Source organism: Xiphophorus couchianus, chromosome 2 (assembly GCF_001444195.1).
Source record: "Xiphophorus couchianus chromosome 2, X_couchianus-1.0, whole genome shotgun sequence".
NCBI classification, from domain to species: Eukaryota; Metazoa; Chordata; class Actinopteri; order Cyprinodontiformes; family Poeciliidae; genus Xiphophorus; species Xiphophorus couchianus.
This window is the reverse complement of record NC_040229.1, coordinates 7,278,566-7,300,549: the sequence shown is the minus strand read 5'-3', so window position 1 is coordinate 7,300,549 and position 21,984 is coordinate 7,278,566. Positions and strand designations below refer to the sequence as shown.

The 21,984-nt window shown below is 35.9% G+C and overlaps 1 protein-coding gene across 4 annotated transcripts in view; it reads right to left on the bottom strand.

Moving 5' to 3' along the window:
• Positions 1 to 16,970, bottom strand: part of cbfb (core-binding factor subunit beta) — a 41,350-nt gene extending 24,380 nt beyond the window's left edge. Inside the window, exons 1-3 of one of the 4 annotated variants that reach the window (XM_028033175.1) lie at positions 16,150 to 16,970; positions 15,654 to 15,740; positions 7,694 to 7,810 (exon numbers count right to left, since the gene is read on the bottom strand). In XM_028033175.1, the coding sequence (XP_027888976.1) occupies positions 7,694 to 7,810; positions 15,654 to 15,740; positions 16,150 to 16,227 (282 nt within the window). In that variant the 5' untranslated portion in view covers positions 16,228 to 16,970. The remainder of the gene's footprint in view (positions 1 to 7,693; positions 7,811 to 15,653; positions 15,741 to 16,149) is intronic. The other 3 variants (XM_028033166.1, XM_028033195.1, XM_028033185.1) reach the window with 3 other exon arrangements.
• Between the last annotated feature and the right edge of the window lie 5,014 nt (positions 16,971 to 21,984).

Sequence of the window (21,984 nt, the reverse complement as noted above, 5' to 3'; positions counted from 1 at the left end):
AATAATCAGATAGAAAAATGTTTTGGAGGAATTTTTTGGTTTCTGACACTATTGCATGATTAAACACTCCCCGGGTCAAATTGACCCACGAACATTATTGCTGTACCTCAGAAACGAACATAACAGGAGGGTTAAAATAATGTGAATAAGTTTGTTCACACGATAAGACATTAAAAAACATGATCCTCTAACTACTTCCTGCCGTCTTCTTCTTGCATGATGTGGAAAATGTTTCCATTGCATTTTTACAAAGTAAACCAATTTTGACATAGTCATAAAAAAAAAAAACCACACCTCATCCAGGCGGCAAAACTTTATAGAAAAACTAGAGTTTTTTCTAAAATGTTTCCATTTTTACAAATTTATTTTTGAAATATCAAGTTACCTGAAACACAACTATAGTTAAACACAGAAGAACTGAGTTCAATTTTCCTTCCATGGTAAGAAAAAAGGCAGAAAATGTCAAATAATAGCAGAAGAAAAACTAATGAAGAGTAGTAGGAGAAATGGGTGGTAAAAAGTGATGGTTGTCTCAGCCTCTGTGTGACATGAAAAGAAGAAACAGGAAACTGAAAGGAGCGTTTATGGTCATTAAAACAATAAAAGAAATCAGGCTTTTGGAAATTTGCTTAAGCATAAATCCATCATTTCTATGCAACATTCATATCTCATAATCTTATATTAGGTTTAAAACAAATTTAAAACCCAACTCCTACAAACATAATAAACCAGAAAATTACATGAAAGTGATTTCCTTTAGTTTTATTATCAGGGCAAAGTGAGCAGCTCTCAGCTCACAGCTTAAACTTTAGAAAGTTTCTCAAATTTAATGAGACGTTGATAAACAATGTCGAGCTTCTCATTTTGGGTCTGCCCCGCCACCACCCACTCACTCTAACCACAAATCTGTCTTTACGCCTCCCTTCAGCCTCTGCTTCAGGTTTATTTTGCAGTTTGTGTCACACTGCAGACACACCGTGCATACACACTCAAATCCAAGTCTTTCCTCTCTAAATCTGCCTTGGACTTTATTTGCAACAGATGGTCTATTAAAGCCTCTTTGTCTTGATGCTTCAGTGAAAATGCAGAATCAGTCGTTCTCTTTTAACAGCCGGTACCACCTCAATAAATACCAAATACTCCAAGTAGATCCGGCTTGATACACATTACTGCACACAGTTTGTAACTTTATAGTTTGTTGTGCTATGTCACATAAAAAACAGCAACAGAAGAAGTATGGTGGACCCCCGGTACATGTGGGAGTTAAGAACCACAACCAGCTGCTAATAGCTGAAATCTACAAATACTTGAGACTCCCTCTAAAACACATATAACTGCCCATTTTAATAGTTCAAACATCAAATAAACCTCAATATGCATTAACACACATGGTGGAAGCCATCTTGGCGCTACAATAGAAGCTAACAGCTACAGTGTAGAACTGCACCTTGATATTTCAGCTTCCCAAACGGCATTTTCTTTAAAATATTTAAGACACGCTTGTCGAAAAAAAGTGCTTGACGTAAAAGTGAAAGTATATTAGTCTTGTGCTTCTAGACTTTTTTCGGTCTAAACTTTGTGTTCTTGTCATTGACAGGAATTTAAATATCGTTTGTCTATTTTTGTTTTGTACGTTTTTTCCCCATATTTGTGTAGGTTTTCTTTTTTGATTTGTGTAAGAAAAGTTTAACAATTAAATGGAGTTGCATTCTACAGAAAACTCACTGGATGCACTGTAAAACATTTACTTCTTGCTTCACTAATGTTAGTTTGACAAAGCACTCCATTTTTACTCTTCAGGGGAAACTTTCAGTTTTGTAGTTGAAAGATAACAGAAATGTTCTAGGAGTTGGAATTCTGATAGGAAAAAGTCAGAGGCGTGTTCCCGACATTGTAAAAATCCAATATGGCTGCCTTCCATGTACGCTACAGATCATGTGTTTCATTACATCTTCCATGCACTCAATAATAAATATTTTTTTAATATAGTCAGCATTTAGTGAATATGCAGCTGCATGGTTTGAAAGTACAACATGCAGATTAATGCATTTTTATTAGATTGTGCTGTTGATATTAGTTGATATTAAAACACAAAACAATCAAAAATAGTTCATCTATTGGCTCCTGGTGTCATTAGAGATGCATCCCAGTACATTTCATTGTATTTACCTTGGGAATAATTGATACCAAATTTTCCAGTGAGTGCCTCCGTATGTACCTGAATGAATATTGAAGCAAAGTTTGAGATTCTTCGTGGTTGATGAGCAATCAGCTTTACATGCTCCACTATTTAACTTCAACACCTTGTTTTTAAAAAGCTGTTAAATTTGAGTGATTTTATGACATTAAAAAACTTTGGGAATGCATTTGGTGCAGCTTCACATGAATCCAACCTTAATCCACTCAAAGAAAAACAAAAATGATGCCAGAAACGGATTTTTAAAAAGGCACTAAAAAAAACTAAAAACATGTAAACATTTAAATTGATCATGTTTTACTTCCTATGGTTTCCACCGTCGTCCATTAAATTCAGCAGAAGCAGATTTTGTGTCACGTCTCAGAGACAAACAGATCATCACATTCCTTTCCCCCGGCTCCTATTTTCTTTAAGGAATGAAAAACATTTTTCCTCAGAAAACATGAAAAACCACAGGAATCATAAGCAAAATAACAAGTTGGACTATTTAATAGAGTGATTTTAAGACAGATTAATAAATCTCTGGCTCAATGGAAGATATTAGTTACAAGTCTTTGTTGTTTTTTGAGAAAAATTGGTTAATTGTATTTCTTTAAAGCTGACAAAGAAAGTCAATCCACTGATTTCCCACTGGGATGCTATTGTGACTTTTTTTAAACTCCAAGTGTAGCTGAGAGTCATAATTAGTGCGCCGGTTTGATTCCTGAAAGTCTCTGTGAATCTCTAAAGGTGAGAGAAATGCTGCAGGTCAACTTCTGGTGGCTCAGTTCATGTCCTCTGCAGATGTAAGGTTGTGTTGCCCGTTAGCAGCGAGCTCTGAGTGAACCACAGCTGGCTCCCATTAGCTGCAACAACACAAGGAGCCAGAGCTCACACACACACACACACACACCCACACACACACACCCACACACACCCACACACACACACACACACACACACGCACGCACACACACTTTATATTCAGTCGCCAAGTCTAACCTGGCTGGGTTGCCCGTCTGGTTTGGCACCATCTGTGTTTGGAAATGCAGGCGGGGAGAGGGGGAGCGGATGGAGGGATGGAGGGATGACTGAGAGGAAGAGGGAGTGGGGGATGTACGGCGGGAACGGCAACAAATCAGAGAAAAGATCGCAGTAGAAAGACGGGAAGAGCAAACACACACGAGGCGTGGATGTTTATGCAAAATGACAAAATCTTACAAAGTGTTCATTGTCTAGTTTCTAGTGGAAATATCTTTGTAAACTTAAATTAAGACAAAACTAACTTACAAGAATCTCTTCACCAAGATATAGGAGCTCGTTTTAGGTCAATAATTCCTTAATATTTATTTTAAAAAAGTACTAGTTCCACTGGAAGATTATTTCACTTATAACATGTGAAAAATGTCTTGAATTAGTCTTGCACTTTTTCCATCAATATTAAGGAATAATTGACTTACATAAGCTCCTATATCTTGCTGAAGAGTTACTTGTAAGTTAGTTTTGTCTTATTTTAAGGGTACTAAGATATTTGCACTAGAAACTAGACCAAAAATACTTGGTAAGATTTTGTGTTTTTGTAGTGTGTTTATGCAAAATATGTTGTAGAAAGTATTTTTTTTAAATTAATTTTTTAAACAAAATAAAAGAAGAATGAGAACGATGGGAAAATGTAGCTTATTTAATGTTCATTTCATTTTAGTTTGTATGAAAAGAAGAACAGAAAGAAGTGTAAAGTTAGAATATCTGCCCCCTAGTCAAATAAAAACTCTTTCTCCAACTGAGATTCATAAAAACACAAAAAACTTTTTGTTCTCTGCACATTTCCAAATTTCCTCTGCGGAGTATGCTGCATATCTGTTCAATAATATGCATGTTAGATAGAATTGAAAGCAGACAGTCACACTACAAAACATTTGCTGTTCTGAAACATTACTCCAAAATACTCTAAATAAACAGAGTTACACATATTGATGAATTTCATGGAATTACATGAAACACGCAGCCTCCTTATGAAACGTTAATTATATTTCTAATGGATTTCTAATAGATATACACACAACACAAAGTTATTTAAGTGCAACTTGTAAAATAAGTAATGTCCAGCAACCGAGGTGTGAGCATCAGTTAACGAGTTAAAGTTGTGACGTTAATTAAGCGAAGAAGCTGCAGACAAACACAGTATCTGTTCCTGGGCCTGACAGCAGCTTCCTGCAGGAGGTCCGCAGGGATCATGATCAGTGTGTGTGAAACCAGATCCCGATAGAGCAGCGCTGCAGAAAATCTGCACAATTAAAGGCTCTTCTAAACAGTATCGCCCACCCCAACCCCACCCACCGAGCGGATCTTTGCTTTCAGGAATCCACATTGTCGCTTTTGTAAAGTGGAATATGAACAATAATAATAAAAAAAAGATGGAAATGGATGCAACTCTGAGTACATTTATTGAAGGTGGAAGTTAGTGTGAGTAAGAGAAGCAGAAACTTTAGTCTACTTCAACAGAAGGAGCCGTAAACGTCTTGGTATTGACGTCTCCTGGCCTCATTAAAACTTTATGCATCTGTGAGCAGTGTTAACGTGACAAAAACAAACCGCCTTCAAACGCATTCTTTCTGCTTTTTGTCTGACACCGGTAAACACCAGCAATGCCCAGCACACACCCCTACACACACACACACTGGTATTAAATAATTAACAGTTTGAGATCAGTCAGTCAGCCTCAGGCCATGGAGGTCCATCGATTCCTCAGAATGAATTTTTAATGAGCCGCCAGTTGGCATTCATTTCAGCTGGCCAGTGTCCGTGGACGTGGCGCATTCACCCCCCCCCCCCCCCCCCCCCCACACACACACACACACTCTGGGGGAGACAATTACCATGCAAATGAACGCAACATCACTGATCTACCAAACAGAGGGCGTCACCCTGACGAACCTTTATGTTGCTCAAGTTTGATCTTAAACAAGCTTTAGTGAGTGCAGCTGCAGAAGCAAAATCTTACTAAGTATTTTTGCTTTAATTTCTAGTGCAAATATCTTAGTACATCTGAATAAAGATAAAACCAATTTACAAGGACTTTTCAGAAAGATGTAGGAGCTTGTGCTACTTTTGCTGTCTGAAGAAATGCACAGCTTCCAGTCAAAAACAACCAATCAGAATTAGGAGGAGGGCCTTAGTGCTGTCAATCAACCCTGTGTACGCTGCTTAATTTCTTTCTTTTTTTCTGACTGACTGGTGTATTTCTGCAGTTGGTACGGGGAGCACTGGGAGAAGGCAGAGGAGCTCAATTTTTTCACAGATTACCTGTCTTTATTGATATTACGTTGTCACAACATAATAGTTTTAACAAATATGTAAAAAACAAGGATTACCCTCCCTCTCGCCTGAAACTTTCACTGGAGAAAAGCACCAGCACCCGTCCTGACCCCATTAGGGCCAAGGGTGTAAGAAAATGTAAAAAACATATATTCTTTTCATAAAACTTACATACTGCACCTGTAATCTTGCTGAAAAGTTGTTTGTAAGTTAGTTTTGTCTTATTTCAAGTCTACTAAGATATTGGCACTAGAAACTTGAGCAGAAATACTTGAAAAGAGTTTGTGTTTTTGCAATGAGGCTTTTATTGAGTTGTGAGGTGTGATCTGGGTCTGAAATCAGGAGGAACCACAGAAATGACCCTATAAAGTCTCATGTGTCCAAAACACGATGCAGACCACAAAGAGCCTGAACTGTTCTTATTCAACATGACAGAAAGGATGTGTAGTGAAGTCCAAAATCTTCAGTCATCTTTATGTTTTGTTTCCAGTTAGACTGGACTTCTTTGTAATCTTTTAAATTAATTTTGAGAGCTCTTCTTCTTAATTTAATTTGAAACTATTAAAAATCTCCATTGCAACACAGTCTGACAGAAAACACGACAGCAGTGCCAACAAGGTGACTCCCAAAGCGCTGTGAGCTGGAAACTTGGCACAGCGTAGCTAATCTGAAGAAGATTGATGCATCAAGTCCTGTTCTAGATTTATTTCTATTCCTTCACTAAATTAATTTCAGATTCAGTTTATCTGTTGGGAGAAATTATTTTAAGCTGACACTTCTTTTTTTGTGACTCACTGCAAAAACACAAAACCTTATTACGTATTTTTGGTCTAGTTTCTACTGTAAATATCTTAGTACATTTGAATTAAGACAAAACTAACTTGGAAGCAACTTTTTTAGCAATAAGTGGATTTAGTACTTTTTCATCAATATTAAGTAATTATTGAGTTACAACAAGCTTTTATATCTTGCTGAAAAGTTACTTGTAAGTTAGTTTTGTCTTATTTCAAGTGTACTGAGATATTTGCACCAGAAACTAGACCAAAAATACTTGGTACGATTTAACATCTTTGCAGTGTACTTACACAACGTGAAGCCCAGAAGATCAGATTTGATCCCTAAAAGGGGATTTTTCATGCTCTCTCTGTCTACGCACTGATTTTCTCCAGTTTTGCCCTCAACATTCAAAAACATGCTTGTTAGGTGTATTGAGAGTTCTGCATTGGTTTTGATGTGAACGATTGTGTGTTTCTTGTGTTGAGTCTGTGATGGACTGACGACTTCTCCAAGACAAACACAACCTTTCACCCACTAACTGCTGGAGATACGAACCAACCCACAACCCTGCTGTCACTGTCAAGTCCAAGGATTGGACTTAAAAAGACTGGCAGGGTGTCAGAAAGTCTGAAGAACTTTTGAAAACTATTAAAACTCCAAGAAAATTTGGCGCCTTAGAAAGTAAATATTATAGAGATTAGGAGATGGTCTAAAGCTTTTACAAAGTACTGTATGTTTGGACAATTTGGGACATTTTCATTTCTCGAAATGGTCTTTGAAAACAGGAAGTGAAAGCAAAGTTGCAAACAGAAAAGAATGCTTTTTGTTTTAGCAACTTCAAAAAGCAGTGTACTTACATAAGTACACTGCAAAACAGAAAATTGTAATTATTTTTGTCTAGTTTCTAGTCCAAATATCTTAGTAGATTGGAAATAAGACAAAACTAGCTTACAAGTCATTTTTCAGCAAGCTTTAGAAGATTGCCTAGAGTCTATAATTGCTTAATATTGATGAAAATGTACTAGTTTCCCTACTATATAATATGGGAAAAATGTCTTGTTATAATTGTAAAAAATCTGCCAATGGTACTAGTTACCTTTTCATAATTTTTAAGGAATTGTTGCCTTAAAACAAGCTGCTATTCCTTGTTGAAAAGTTACTTGAAAGTTAGTTTTGTTGTATTTCATTTGTACTGAGAAATTTGCACTAGAAATTAAACCAAAAATACTTGGTAAGATTTTCTGTTTTTGCAGTGTGGCAACTGTGACATCAGAATTTGACAAACTGAGATCACATAATGCTTCAAATTCAGAGTTTGCAAAAGTTTGCAAACTGTAGAAAACATATTCCAATGTGAGAAAGTTTGACATGAAGGTCGATCTGAACCGAGCAGAGAGAGCTGTTTTGTTGTTTCACTCATCCTACCTTTCCCGTCTCTCTTTCGAAGTCGACGTATTCCCGTGATGGCACCTGCCTCTGGTCGCCATGGAGATTGGCTGGAAAAAACTGCAGGGAGAGGTTTGTTCCTGTTGCCACGAAGGCCTGCAGACAGAGAGAGGACGATATCAGGATGGACCCAGAAATCCTAAATCTGATATTCTGTGGGATTTTTAGGACCAGGAACTTTAAATTGTGGGCCTGGTGAAAAGATTCATTCTGGAAACTTTGTTTGGGAAATATTTTAGGCATTTCCCACTGGAATGATTCCTCACATTTGGGATTCCTCTAGAAATAATAACTCATGGCTGATCTGGAAATGCTTTAAAGTAGGGTGTGTATTGTTTATCAATTATTTAGAAAAACTTACCATGACAAGAATTTTGATTTATTTTTTAATAAATCAAAATACAATAAAAAAGTGTATTACCGTACTTTACTATTACCATTACTATTTTGTCCTCTGTTTCACAAGAGCATCACTAAATACCAGTAAATTAAAAAATATGATTAAATACAGTTACTGTGTGAAGTTTAGTGACATAAATAATGCTTCTTTAGTGAATGGCATCTAGAAGAACCTGATTTAAAATGTGAATGTTTGTGGCATTACTGAGCCATCCAGTCGCAGCCACTCTATCTGCTAAATAATAGTGTTTTTAGCATCTTTTTAATTATCATAATAATATGATAACAATTAAGATTAAGATTTTAATCTGATCAGAATAAAGTCAGAATTTTATTCTCAGAATTCTCACTTTTTTCTCTCAGAATATTTTTTTTTTCATGTACCATCATGTAAATGCAGTCGTTATCATCCCAAATAAATCTGGGACAAGCCTTCAGTGTGGATAAGATGCACCTAAGAAAGTTTGATTCTCTATTTGGATTTTGACATGGATTGACACAGAAATAGAATTTTGAGAAAAAAAGTGAGAATTATGATTATTTTTATTTAAGTGGTTTTAATCCTCTTCCATAAAAATGAGTATGAATACTTTTGAAAGGCGGTGTGTTGTTTAGAACAAAGCAACGTGTCCAGTCGTGGATCTGACTGCTCACAAAATGAAACGGTTGCTTTCATTCCTCAACAACACTCTTACATACAAACATATAATCAAATCATACAGCAGCTTTCGCCATTCCTTTCATTTCTTTAAAATGGCTTTGTGCCATAACGAGATGCATCTCTCTCCAGATGCACAGTAACACAAACGAAATGAAAAAAGCAACAGAATGCATTTCTATCCGGCAGTCATGAAGCGATAAATTACAGAGACGCAGAAAATCCAATTAGAGAATTTGAGTTTTTCTCGGTCTCGCTGTGTCTGTATGTCTTTTGTCTTTGCGTGTGATATATGTTGCTGAGACGGATCGATACTAAGGGCTTTAGAGATGGGACTGAAGATGGAAGCATATGAATTATGCACCCTGTCAAATGTGGAAGACTGAGAGGATGAGAAGGGAAAAGCGAATAAAACAGAGGAAGGACAGAACAACACTGAACAGATGAGAAGAAATTAAAGGGTTCAAACTCAAAGAACGCCCGAGTCATCATTTCTGCTGGATTTGAAGTATTGGATTACAACCATCTGATTCTAATTTGCTGCCTACTACTGCTGGCAAGAATGAGACGGAGCAGAGAGCCAGGAAAGAGAGAGGAAAGATGGAGGGAAAATGAAGGGAATAAAAATAAAGGGGATGAAATGAAGCAGGACGAAGGTTGGGTTAGCAAGCTGGATCTGAGGAAGAGTGAATGGGAACAGAAAGAGGAAATGGAAAGAAAAAGACGAAGAGAGGAAAGGAAATGAAATAAAAGAAGGGCAGCAGGAGGGAGTGAGCACAGAATCATGGAAATCAATAATAGTTTAGAAAGCGACTCATCTCTAATGAGCTGAGCTGAAGATAATTTAGTTCAAATTATTGTTCAATTTCTCAAATCAATCCTGAACGCTTAGAGCCGTGCTGCGAGTCCCGACACTCAACTCTTCCTGTGTGTGTCTGTAGGAGGAAAACTATTTAAAACACAAACCTGCAAATACAGCAAACCAATTTCACATTTATTAGGAATGCTTTATGCTGATTTTTTTCTACTTGGGGGGGAAAATATCCAGTCATATTCTTCATATTAGAATGAGTGAATAGTTCATTTATTTCAGTAACTCTTTAACAAACTGAAACACGTTACAGTGTAACCCTGGTTTCACTTTATATTTCTGATATTTATGAAGATTAAAGCTAATTTAAGATTATATTATAACAAACAAATAAAAAAATACATTTTAATGCAGAAATGTGGGCTTAATGAAAAGTATGTTTAGTATTGAAATACTCTAATATAGCTGGAAATTTTATTTGCATGCAATTTTAACCCATAATTCTTACTTACACCGCTATAAGTAAAATCAATCTTGTTTATATTTAAGCTATACCATTTGGAGAGTTATATATTTATGCTGCCAAAGAGATACCTGTGGTGGTTTACTATGTAATTATGAACAATTTTCATGTCAACACAACATTTTGTTTACCTTCAACCCAATTTCTGCTCATTTTCTTATTAATCCTTATTCCTGGTTTTAAGCCATTGTTAAATATTAAAACTTGCTGTATAACTTCTCGTAATATCAATATAAAAAACCACAGTGAATCTTGAGGGGATATCATTGGGATGGAAAAAGAATCAATAAGTAATTATTATGCTATTTTTGAATCAGCTGATTTACACTGACAATGACTGTATGACTTGGTTTCTCTTTCTAGCTTAGAGTCCCAAAACTCCACCTTACTGCTTTTTGATTTATGTTTGGAAGTAAAATATCTTTTTGAAGGATGTGATATTTAATGTGGTAACTATGAGCAACCATTTTGTTTAGGAAGAAAATTCTGGGAAAATCAGTAAAGCTAAAGAAAAAGCTAAAATAGCTTGTTATAGATTAACTTTATTTCTACAATCTGTTGTTAATCAGCAACAAAAAGCTGAACATTGTTACAATTATATGTTCTGAATGCTAATGTTTAAGTAACATGTGACTTACTCAATACATAATAAAAATAGGCTTAAAATATTAATAAAAATCACAGTTTTAATTTTATTGATTAAAACATCTGGTTCTAAATCTGAGCCCTGGCAGATTTGGATAAAACAACATTCATTCAACCACCGAATGAGGAAAAGCATCTTTCAAAAGATGAAAAAAAATCACGTAAAAAGACTATCAGTTTTGAAAAAAGATTTTATTTTACCTAAAGATGGCATGTTTAGCCTTTTTATTAAACCAGAGAAAAATCTTTCTCATTTTCTTTCACATCCAAGTCAGGACTCAACGTCAATATTTCTTCCAATCAGGAAAAAAATCTTTTTGGAAAATTAAAAATGACTTTAAGCCTAAATCTGGAGTGGATAATTTTGTAACTTTGAATGTTTTCTTTGCTCTTTACTGTTTAACTGCTCCAAATATTTCACTGGGAGAAATTAGCCAGTAAAAAATGCCAGTAAATATGTTACTGCTTATTTACACAGCAGGAGCCGTTAAACTGATGCTATTTTAGATTTTACTATTTGATATTTTTACAATATTTAACAGCAATTGTATGTTTAATCTATGTGTTTCGAATGTTTTCATTTTAAATTATGAATCATGTTTTCCTTCTGTATTTCTATTCAAGTGTTTTATTAACACTATGTACAGTGTGATTCAAGTCGCTAAATTGCCTCCTTAGCATTCAGAGCCATGCTAACGAGCTAACAGTTTGAGTCAGACGTGGTGAAGAAAAAACATCTAAAAGTTGATGGAAAGATTTAGAGTTTGAGATGCAGAGCTTTGTCATTGATCTTTGTTTTGTTTTCTGGACGTTTATTTTTATTATCATTATTATTATTGCTATATATCTTTGAATATAGTGAAGAATATTCCAGAGGAGCAGATCTGTACGTTACTGTTGCAGTTACAGTACCTGAACATTAAGTGGAACATTAGTCATTATGACTCGCCTGCTGCAGTCACGGTTACTTTACCACATTTACTGAACAGCAGCAGTTAGTTGTGTGTTCTGGAGGTTCAAATGTGCTAAAACACAGATGATAATATATGGAATCCACATGTTGAGATTTATATCTGGATTTATAAGCTTAGTGATTTGTTGAGAAGTTGAGTAGGATTTAAAAACTCAAAAAAGGATAAAAATAAAAAACTAAAAGATTCCAGTAAAAGATATTTTTGGGTGAGGTTTATTAGAACATTTTTGTTTGCATCGTTCTTAATTTGTTTATTTTGTCTTGACTTGTTAACCTTAGAAAACCTCTTTAAAGGATAAATTATAGAGTTGCTTATCTCAACTATAGCATTGCAGCTGCTGTCAAATAATGATGATAATAATAAAATTCACTTCCTAGTAATTTAACAGCATTGAGTTAGTTTATAGGTGACATTGTAAATAATAACTATAATTTGTCACAAAGCTAATACTTTGTGTGTAAATAAATAACATAAATAAATCCTATCTAACAAAAAACTTGATAAAACAAATAACTGACTGAAGAGACAAAACCAACAGTTTAAATCGAATACATTTTTCATCTTGACCAAATATGATAATCAAAAGTTTCAGGCAGAACTGCTAGTTCAATTGGCTCAAAATAAATGAAAAAATCTATGGTGGCTTTAAAATTTTCATCACATTGTTTTGAAATCAGTAAGTAAAGCCCAGGTTACAACTGTCCAGATAATTTGATCCTTCACAGATTTTTTGTCTGACCATAATTAATATTGAGAAATGGTCCACAGCCGTGTTTACTTCATAGATAAATCTGCAGCATGATGTCACAGCTGGAGGTTTATAAATACAGACGAGCAGACGCATCATGTCCCTCTAAAAAATGGTGCAAGCCCCCCCGCTCCACCTTAAACGCCCCGCTGACCCGTCCTGCAGCAGGTCAGTGACTCTCCACACACACACTTTGATTTTATTTGATAAACTATGACATTCTCTCAGTAGGTTAACTTCTAATAACAAAAATTTCAAACTATCTCAAACTTTAAATCAAAAATGTATCAAATTAATTAAATTTATAGCAGAAAGGCAATGATTAGAATTAGAGAATTATAATTCTTTTATTGTTATTGTACAAGAAAGCACAATTAAATAAAAAAAAAAAATAGCAATCATAGAGACAAAAAAAACTGATATAAGAATGTAGTGAAAAGAAATAGAAACAACCGGGATGTTATATTTAAGATATTGGAAATAGAGATGCACCGATCTGACATTAATATCTGTAAATTTCTGTGCATCTGTACATTTATAATTTAGTATATTTTTTATGTGTGTTTAAAAAAAACCCAACATTTTAAGTCTAGAATGTTTTTCTTTATAGGTATGAGCTGATACTAAACCTCAGATATTGGTATCGGTATCAGCAGTGAAAAAAGTGGATCTTTAATTAAAAATATTGCACTTGATATGTATTGATATTGCACTAAAAATATAGAATTGTTCAGAGTTTGGATGAATTTGCGGTATTTATGGCAGAAACTATTTTTTGAGTTTAGTAAAACTGGTTTAGTAATTAATTTTAGTTATTATCATGCTGCTTATTCTCCGTCTGATTCAAAAGTGTGACCTTAAAATGTGATGGATGGCGCTCCTTTAGCTTCTGGCATATGGGAAATATTTCCACTGGTGCGATACGTTCAGACGGTGCAGAGCATCCATCTCTTCGTATCGGCTTCATGTGAAGCCAGAGAAAACTGTGGTTTTTAAACGGTGGAGGCAGATTCTGCCCAGATGTCTCTCCAGCCACTAAATATTTCTCTGCAACGACACCAGCTATCTGCTGGCTGCAAAGTGAAAATCAAAAACACAAAAATATTCTGGTGAAGCACCCTCAAACAAAAGAACTAGATTTGCCTCAGATATATGCAACATTTACCAGGTTACATTTTCAAAAATGGTCATATAAAGCAGAGAAAGTGCTTGATAGGGTAAAGCCACATTAGCTTTTAAAGAAAAAAATAAAAGTTTTTGTAGCATCATATTATTTTTACACAAGGTTTTCACATCATGAGGATCTTGCATACATTATTTTCTCAATAAATCATTTAATGATCAGTAACATTTTTCCTACTATGAAACAGGTTCTGATGAAGATGAGTTTTTGCTGCAGGTAATCATGTCAGACTCATCCCAACATCTCAAACATGGCAGCTTAATGATGGCCCAGTTAAAGCCCAACTGGGACCAACATGTTTGTCTGTGATCACACGTGTTTACGCGAGCCACTGACTGCATTATTATGATGATGATGACGATGATGAGCACAGCAGGAGAAGATGAAGATAAGAAGTTAAAGCTGGAGGGTGTCCCTCCTTCTTCCTGGTTTAAGGTTCGGACAGAAATTTGTTTCAATACAAATAAAACAAATTATGATGCTTCTTATCAATGCCATTTGAAACATTTTCTAAATTCAAGCCATTAAAATCATTTAATTTATAATTTAACACATTAGTTTGTGGATGGATGCTCAAAACGCTGCCAGAATAGTTTTGTTAAAATTTTACCGAAGGTGTTGGTTGAGCCAGCTGTCATCCTCCCAGGAATGAGTTGTACTATAAATAATATAAGTTTAATAAAAGCTAATAGCTGTCAGACTTGTGGTGGAGAATATTTCAGTGCTGGAGCAAGATCTCAAGTTTGTATCCAGCTTCAACTTAGCAACAACATAAAACAAACTTTGCCTTCTTTAGCCCTCAGGCGGTCTTTGACGATGAATGGCATCCGTGGTTGCCAGGGAAACAACACGCACTCACCACCTTGTCGGAACATTTTAAGTTTCTCTACAGCTTTTCACAGCAGCAATTTTTATTTTAAGATAAGCAAATTGATCTTCATAATCTGTTGAGGTTAGCTAATTTAGTTTTGTGTCTTTTTGTGGTAAAACTGATGTTTTACTAAGAAACACTGATTAAAATCTACACAAAATGAAAACAATCAGTTTTATTCTAACAGGTTATTTTAACGGTGTGTGCTGTGATCTCAGAACCATTTCACAAGAAACTTCCTGATCAAATTTGAACAAAACGTGGCCACAGGTGCAGTCTGAAAAGATTATTATTAGGTCAGGGGTTTGGATGGAATAAACAAGAACTAAAGAATTATACACTGTACTGTTTATCCAGAAAAGGTTCAGTTTTGAGGCTGTATTTTGAGGCAATATATTTTCTAAATTAAAATTCAGATTTCATTCCACAGGCAACTGACATCTCCAAATTTTAAACATAAATATGACAGGATTACGCCATGGTTTCAGACTACAACTAAAGCAAGCCATCCCAGTTCATATTCATTTTTTATACAGCAGAATATGAACGGTTGTCTTTGTAAAAGTTCTGAATTATGTGGAATAACTATGATGCTGAGTCAAAGCTGGCATGTTTTCCATCAGTTTTCCTCTCTGCTGTTTGGCTCAGGCTTTATCAGAAGTACAACGTTGTACTCTCATGTCAGAATTCAATACAAGTATATGAAAACTCCAAACAGATTATGTTCATAAAGGCCATAAATTCATTAGAAAGGTGGGTTACATGTAATATTTGAATCTTAAATGTTTGTTTTTAGTGGCTGTAGTCAGAAAATAATCATATTTAACATAAATAAAGACTTGAAAACATCCCTGTGTATCTATAAAGTGTTTCACTTTGTGATTGAGTTGTTGGAACACATCCACTTTTTAATAATATTGTAACTTATTGACTGCAAGTAAATGAAACCCTGGACTTGATTCGCCCCAGTACTTTGAGTCTAGCACCGCCTCTGAAGGCTCCAAATCCAAACATGCAGAGTTCCTTCCTCTTTGCTGGGTGTCATAAATGGCGCTCAGTAATCAGTACCAGCCCGCTCCGTTTTTACTTGATTGTACTGAATTAAATAAATCTAGTTTTGGACTCACGACTTCTGATCGTCCGTCCCTGCAGGCGTTCTGGAAGCGGGCTTGCCTCTCCTCGTGGGGCCGGTCCCTGAAGCCAGTGTATTTAATCTGCACAAGAAGCAACACATTAATCCCCAAACACACAAAATTTAACTCACAAATCCTTATTTATGGGGGAAAAATGTACAATTTAATGTAAAAAGTTTGATACATCTTGGTTATTGTTTTTGTTATTTTCAGCGAAAATATAAAACAAAAAAGTTAAAGCTGCACAAAAAATAAAACACTGAACCTGAATTAAAAAAAGAACTTATAAGAGTGAAGAAAGGTGAAAAATTAAATCTTTAACTTAGAAATTCTAAATCCAACCACCGTTTGTGAAGCATCTGTGAGTTAATACCTGTCCCTGACTTTAATCAGCATGTGCAGAGATGAAATAAAGGCAGATGAGATGAAGCGGAGCTCTGCCCGCCGCTTTCACAGCCTTTCTTCTCTTTATTTCCGCCGTCTCACTCACCTCACACTCTCTGCTTAACTTGCGGAAAAACTCCTCATTCTCAAACTTGCTCCTCTGGTCCGGGACTACCCGCGGCATCTTCTCCGACCCTACGCGGCCACTCGAGCCTGTTTCCTCCTGATCCCGCACACTTTAAAGTTCCACAGTGCGTTTTTTTTTGTTTTTTTTTTGCCGACCGTCCCGCACTCAACCTCTCTCTCTTTCTCTCACTTCTCTTCCGTGTCTGTTTGTCTGTGTTTTTTTCCCCTCTCTCTTCCTTGTGTGGAGCAATGTGCTCCTTGCTGCTGGCCTCAGTGATTGGGACTGATGGTCTGCCTCAGTTTGGTGCGGCTCCTGCGCGCTCCGGGTCGCCTCTGGCTCCAAATGGCTCACAGAAAGTGACCCGCTGCGGTACATAAAGCTCACTTTGGCCTTGAGGCTCCCCCTCCACCTCCTCCTCCCTCCTTTCCTCTTGTCTCTCGACGAGCGCCTGATCTTGAGCCACAAACGAGCGCTCTCAGGTCTACCTGCAGCTTTCCGGGTGATTCTCTTCTCGTTTGGATTCGTGCGTAAAAATGGTTTTTACGCACACATAAACGACTAATTAAGGATTAATGGTCAACCTCAATTAAAGTAATACATTTTACGCCTAAAAGATGTTTTAGGCTATTATGGAAGAGGAAAACTAAAGTTAAACATTTATTCGTCATGTATCATAGCAGCAATTGTTTAAAATACTTTATCGAAGATAAATAAATAAAATGAATAATTTATGTTGCACATCCTGAAGGCAACAAGAACAAAAGCATTTCTTCTTTGTTATCAGCTTCAGCCACAAAGTTCCTCTGCCTGTTTCCTTTGTGACACCTTCTACGCAGCTGTCAGTGTTGAAAATTACGACACTTTTGCCGGAGCTTGAAGGCGTCAACAGTCTACTTCCTGGCTCCGCCGAGTCGCTCTTGTGACTGTACACCCAAAATACCGCCCCCACCCACCTCCACCCCTCGTCATTCACAATACTATCACAACCACACGCTGCAGCCACTGCGCATGCGCGCTTCCGACCAGACCGCAGGAACTTTATGGGAACCGTATGTGTGAAGTGAAACAGAGAGGAGGAAGCAGACGGACTGAGTTTGAATTTTAAAAATCCCGTAATAATCCTAAAATCTTCCGGAAAATACACAGAATGTCTTTTTTATGTCGTGTTGTAGTTGTGGGTCATAAGTGAGTTTTCAAACTTTGTGATTACAAGCTGAGATGTAATCACAAAGATCCAGATTTCCTGTTAATAAATCAGGATTACACACTCAAAATGCACTTTTTAGAGCATAGTTACGTTTGAAACTATTGAATTGACTTTTCTCTGAAAATTGAAAGAAAATTCATAACAGCAGACAACCAAAAAGCACTTGCAGCACGACTGAATCGTAAAGATTCACAGTGAATCTCTGTGGTTTTGTTTTTGTTCAAAGTAAAAAGTGTACTTTATCCAAGATTACTATTCCTTTAGACAAATGAGGATAACCCAGATGATTATGTAATTCCTTTGTAATCTTCTGATTATTTCCAAGCCTTGAAGGTAAACAGCGGCACACCTGTGGATGAATTGTAAGGGAACAACTCAAATAGATGCAACATCATGGAAAAGACCTGAGTGTCATCATCCACAAGGAAATGAGTTCTGTACTTAGATGGGCTGAAAGGAAGCAAAAAGCCATCACTCAATGAGTAATCTAAGAACACAAATTAAAAGTTGCACAGTAGAAATAAATGCTTTAATTTTTTGAGACATGACCAAGGCTCCACCTGGAAGAAAGCTGGATGCATGCAGGCCAGATATGGAGGCGGCATCATCACGTTGCCACGTCAAGGAGTCCATGTAGATCTGTTGCTTGCTTTCCTCCAGTATCTTCAGCTTCTCTTTTGAGTGACTGGTCTTAATCTACTTATCGATTATTATTTTTTAACACATTCCTTTTGTAAGCTAACTGTACCGGCGAACTTTGAGCTCACGCCCCATTGCAGACCTTTAGGGGGCGCCCGCGGACCAACAGTGGTCTGTGAACCACAGTTTGAGAAAGACTGGAGATTGTACAAAAAAATCTAGAAGCACAATTACTGGAAATAGGGTGAAAATAAAATCTGCAAAAAAATAAAATAAAATTATAAAGCAAATTATAAAACTCTAATTTTGAACAATTTCATAAATTATTTTTGAAATTCCATTAACAGATTTACTTTCAGGAGAAGCAAGCTGACACAGCGGCTGAGGGATAATGTGGAAGTAGTTCTGGACAAAATGAACTAATGGGTTCAGAAAGCATATTTTTTTTATCTTGCATTAAAAACTCTAAACAGAAAACTTCAACTTCCAGCTGTGGTAAATTTCCAGATCCATTCATGACTTTTTAAAATTGCTTTAAAAGTTTTAAATAATCTGGTCATGTTATTCAAATCGTATCAACTTTACATAACAGTAAGATGTAGCAAAGTTTCAAACTGGGGCTCAAAGGGGATCCAGATGCTGCAGTTTCTGTCCAACAAACTCAGTATTTTTACACCATGAAATGCTGATTTGGGTAAAATATGATCAATATTTAAGTCTAAACATTCCTGCATGCATGTTATATTTGACTGTATTTTCCAGTCTGCTGATGTGCTGACAGAAACACCAGTGAGGAATGATTGTTTGATCCTGCAGTAAGCAGATAAAAACATGTTTCCATCACTCAGAGTAAAAGTGACTGTGAGACTCCCAGACATTTTTTTGTTTCTTAATCTCTCTCAGAAATCTTTATTAAACCATGAACATGAGCCAGCAGGCTTTCAAAGTGTGTGTTAACATTCTGGTGCTGCGTTTCTTTGTCGTGACATGTTGTGTTGTTTGTTTTGAAGGTGTTTGTCGGGCTGTCTGCCTCTGTGTGTGCTGGAGATCAGAGAAACGTGCGTTCGGATCAAAGAGGAGAACTTCTGATGAAGCTCTAACTGCGTGGAGGTTTGAGAGTTTGAGGGTTTCTTCTAATTTTAACTGTGGCAGAATTAGCGGGGCTCTAAAACTTTTGGCCTAGTTGCGGTGCTTCTGTGCTGAATGTTTTAGTGATGACTTTTCACGCTCAGAAACGAGGCCCCAGGCAGCAGCATATGCTCTCAAACCTTTTTATGGAAAGAAACGCTCCTTTTATGACGCCCGTGTCATTGATTTCTGCCAAAAGCTCAACCATTCAGATAGCCTGGAGAATACTCCCCCCCTCACACAGAGCTCGCTTTTTTACTGCCGTATGTGTGCATGGGTGTGTGTGTGTTCTGGTTGGAGAGTCAGGGGTGATTAAAAACGGTAGCTGATGTTGTAAAAGGTTTCATTAATTAATCAGAAAGTCTGTGGTTGCCATGGAAAAAAGTTCTGACAGTTGAATCATTACAGGACAGTGGACTCGGCCTGGAAAGTTTTCTCCTTCATGTTCTGTGTTTAGTTGAGCAAAGCGTAACTCACTTCACATTGATTTATATGTCAGGCTGCTTTGAGACTTCTGTACTTTGTTTCATTTTAATTTAGTAAGCCACAAAATACAACAAATACACTATAAAACTATATTAGTTTTATTGAACTGCATACATTTCAACTATTTATAAAACAGTCAAATTAAATTAAACTGATAATGCTGAATGGCAAAAATACTTACATACTTTTCATTAAGCTCATTTCTTTTTTTGAAAATAATGTCATTGGTCTGATGTAACATTCTAATTTTAAACTTTATATTTTCATTATCTGAAAGTGGAAATTCATAATAATTGACAGAAATAAAATCTGTGTGTGTAATGAATTTATTAAATATGTTTCACTTAGTGATAAAGTTTGTAAAATAAATGCACTTTTCAACAATATCATAATGTGTTGAATTGGACTGTTGTGCCATGACTAAAATTTAATCTGATTAACTATAGAAAAGTGAGACTTTTAGCTTCTTCCATTCACTTTTTGCAATTTTTTTCTACATAGCATTAAGCAGGCTAATCTGGTACTACAGTGTAAAACGTTGCCATGTTTTTCTGTTTAGGTTGGACAATGTTCTGATTTATTGCATAAAAATCTCTTCAAACCCTAAAACATGTCTCATCTAGTGTTCATACTGTTATATGAATCATTTAAATGTTTATAATTCAAAACAGATCTGAATCTAATTTTAGTTACAAAGAATGTCATATTTGTCTTATACTGATTCCAATTTGTATTAAAACAAGTGTTGAAACATCCTTTATTTTCATGTCTTAAAATTAATTTGCTAACTGAGGATCTCCATTTTGATGGTCTGTTAACTTTTTCTGTTCTTCTAAATTTACTGTAACCAAATAGTGAATGCCTCGTCAGCGGAGGCGGAGCGTCAGAGTTGATTTCAGTGAAATGACATTAATGAAGAATGACTTCACGGTAAGAGTGTCGGATCATCGTCTCCTCTGAGTGAAACATTCAGACTCCTCGACTATCTGTGACGAACATCCAGCTTTAAGCTCCAGCTTAGAGAAAATGTATTTTTGACTCAGTTTTAGCAAGTTTCTTTGCTATAGAGTACAAAATTCCAATCAAGATTCACTGTAATTGAAGAATTGCCCTAAAATTGTTTCCTGGTAACAATGAAAGATTTACATTCATATAGGAATAATAATAATAGCTTAATCAAAATATCCTGGGTTGATATTTTTATGTCAATGAACAAAGACAACGACTCGATGTAATCTACTGGGTATTGAAAACTCTTTTCAGCCGTTTTGAATAAGAAACTGAACTTGACTGCACTGTTTGATAAGTAGGGTTGACTGCAATGTATGTAAGATTTAATGGAACTGACTTTTATAAAGTGAATTGAGATTATGTCTTGTGAATTAGGGCTATTAAGAAGGTGAATTGAATTCAATTGAATCTGATGTTATAAACCAATTAACTTAATATATAATCTATATAATCTTCAAACCTTTAGCCAAGTTCATTAAATCTGAGAATCTGGAGTCTATAAGTAAATAAAACTCACTGTGATTTTCTATTGTTCAAAAAATCTTTTCATTGGTTGTCTGTTCTTACCTTGCATGGTTAGAACAGACTAACTGATGTATATTTTAAGGATTGGTAAAATATTGGTTTCAAATCAATTTCTGTTTTTAAAGATGACTTATTATATTTTCTAGAACAGGTTAGGATAGGTCTATATGCAAAACATGTTCAGTACATTTTTGCACAAAATCACTTTAACACGATGAGATTTTAATCTGCTCAGTTCTGCCTATTTTGACTGAGTTGTATTGGGGTCTCAAATGTGCAATTATACAGCCGTACGTGTTTGAAAAGCAGAAGTAGGGCCTCCTACACAACTAACAAGAATGCAGGAAGTGGTATCTGGATGGTAAGTCAACAACAAAACACTTGTGTTTTCCAGCAGCCATTGCACAGCGCATATAGTGGTAAGACCAGTTGTCTAAATGTGCTGGAACTCTGCTTGGGTTGCTAGGTAATGGGCAGGGCTTCGCTGCTGGGGTTGCTAGGTAGCAGAAAATGCGACACCAAAAAACATTAATTTGCTGCCAAAAACCAGCTGGGTGTTTTTTTTTCTTTTTTAAATGCTTGGCCTGTTTTTAGAAGCCCAAATAGAAGTGCAAAACGTGCAAAATGTAAATTTTGCATAATGTGTCCCCTTTAAGTTTATAACATTTATAGGATCAGTTGCTTGGTATATTTTCTGTTTGTCTTGTTGCACTAAATCAGATCATATCTGCCCTGTAGTCAGTAACTGTTGTTGCATCAAATCATTTTGTATAGCTGCTTTTTTTTAATAATCTAAAATAAAAAACAAAAGGGCAAAA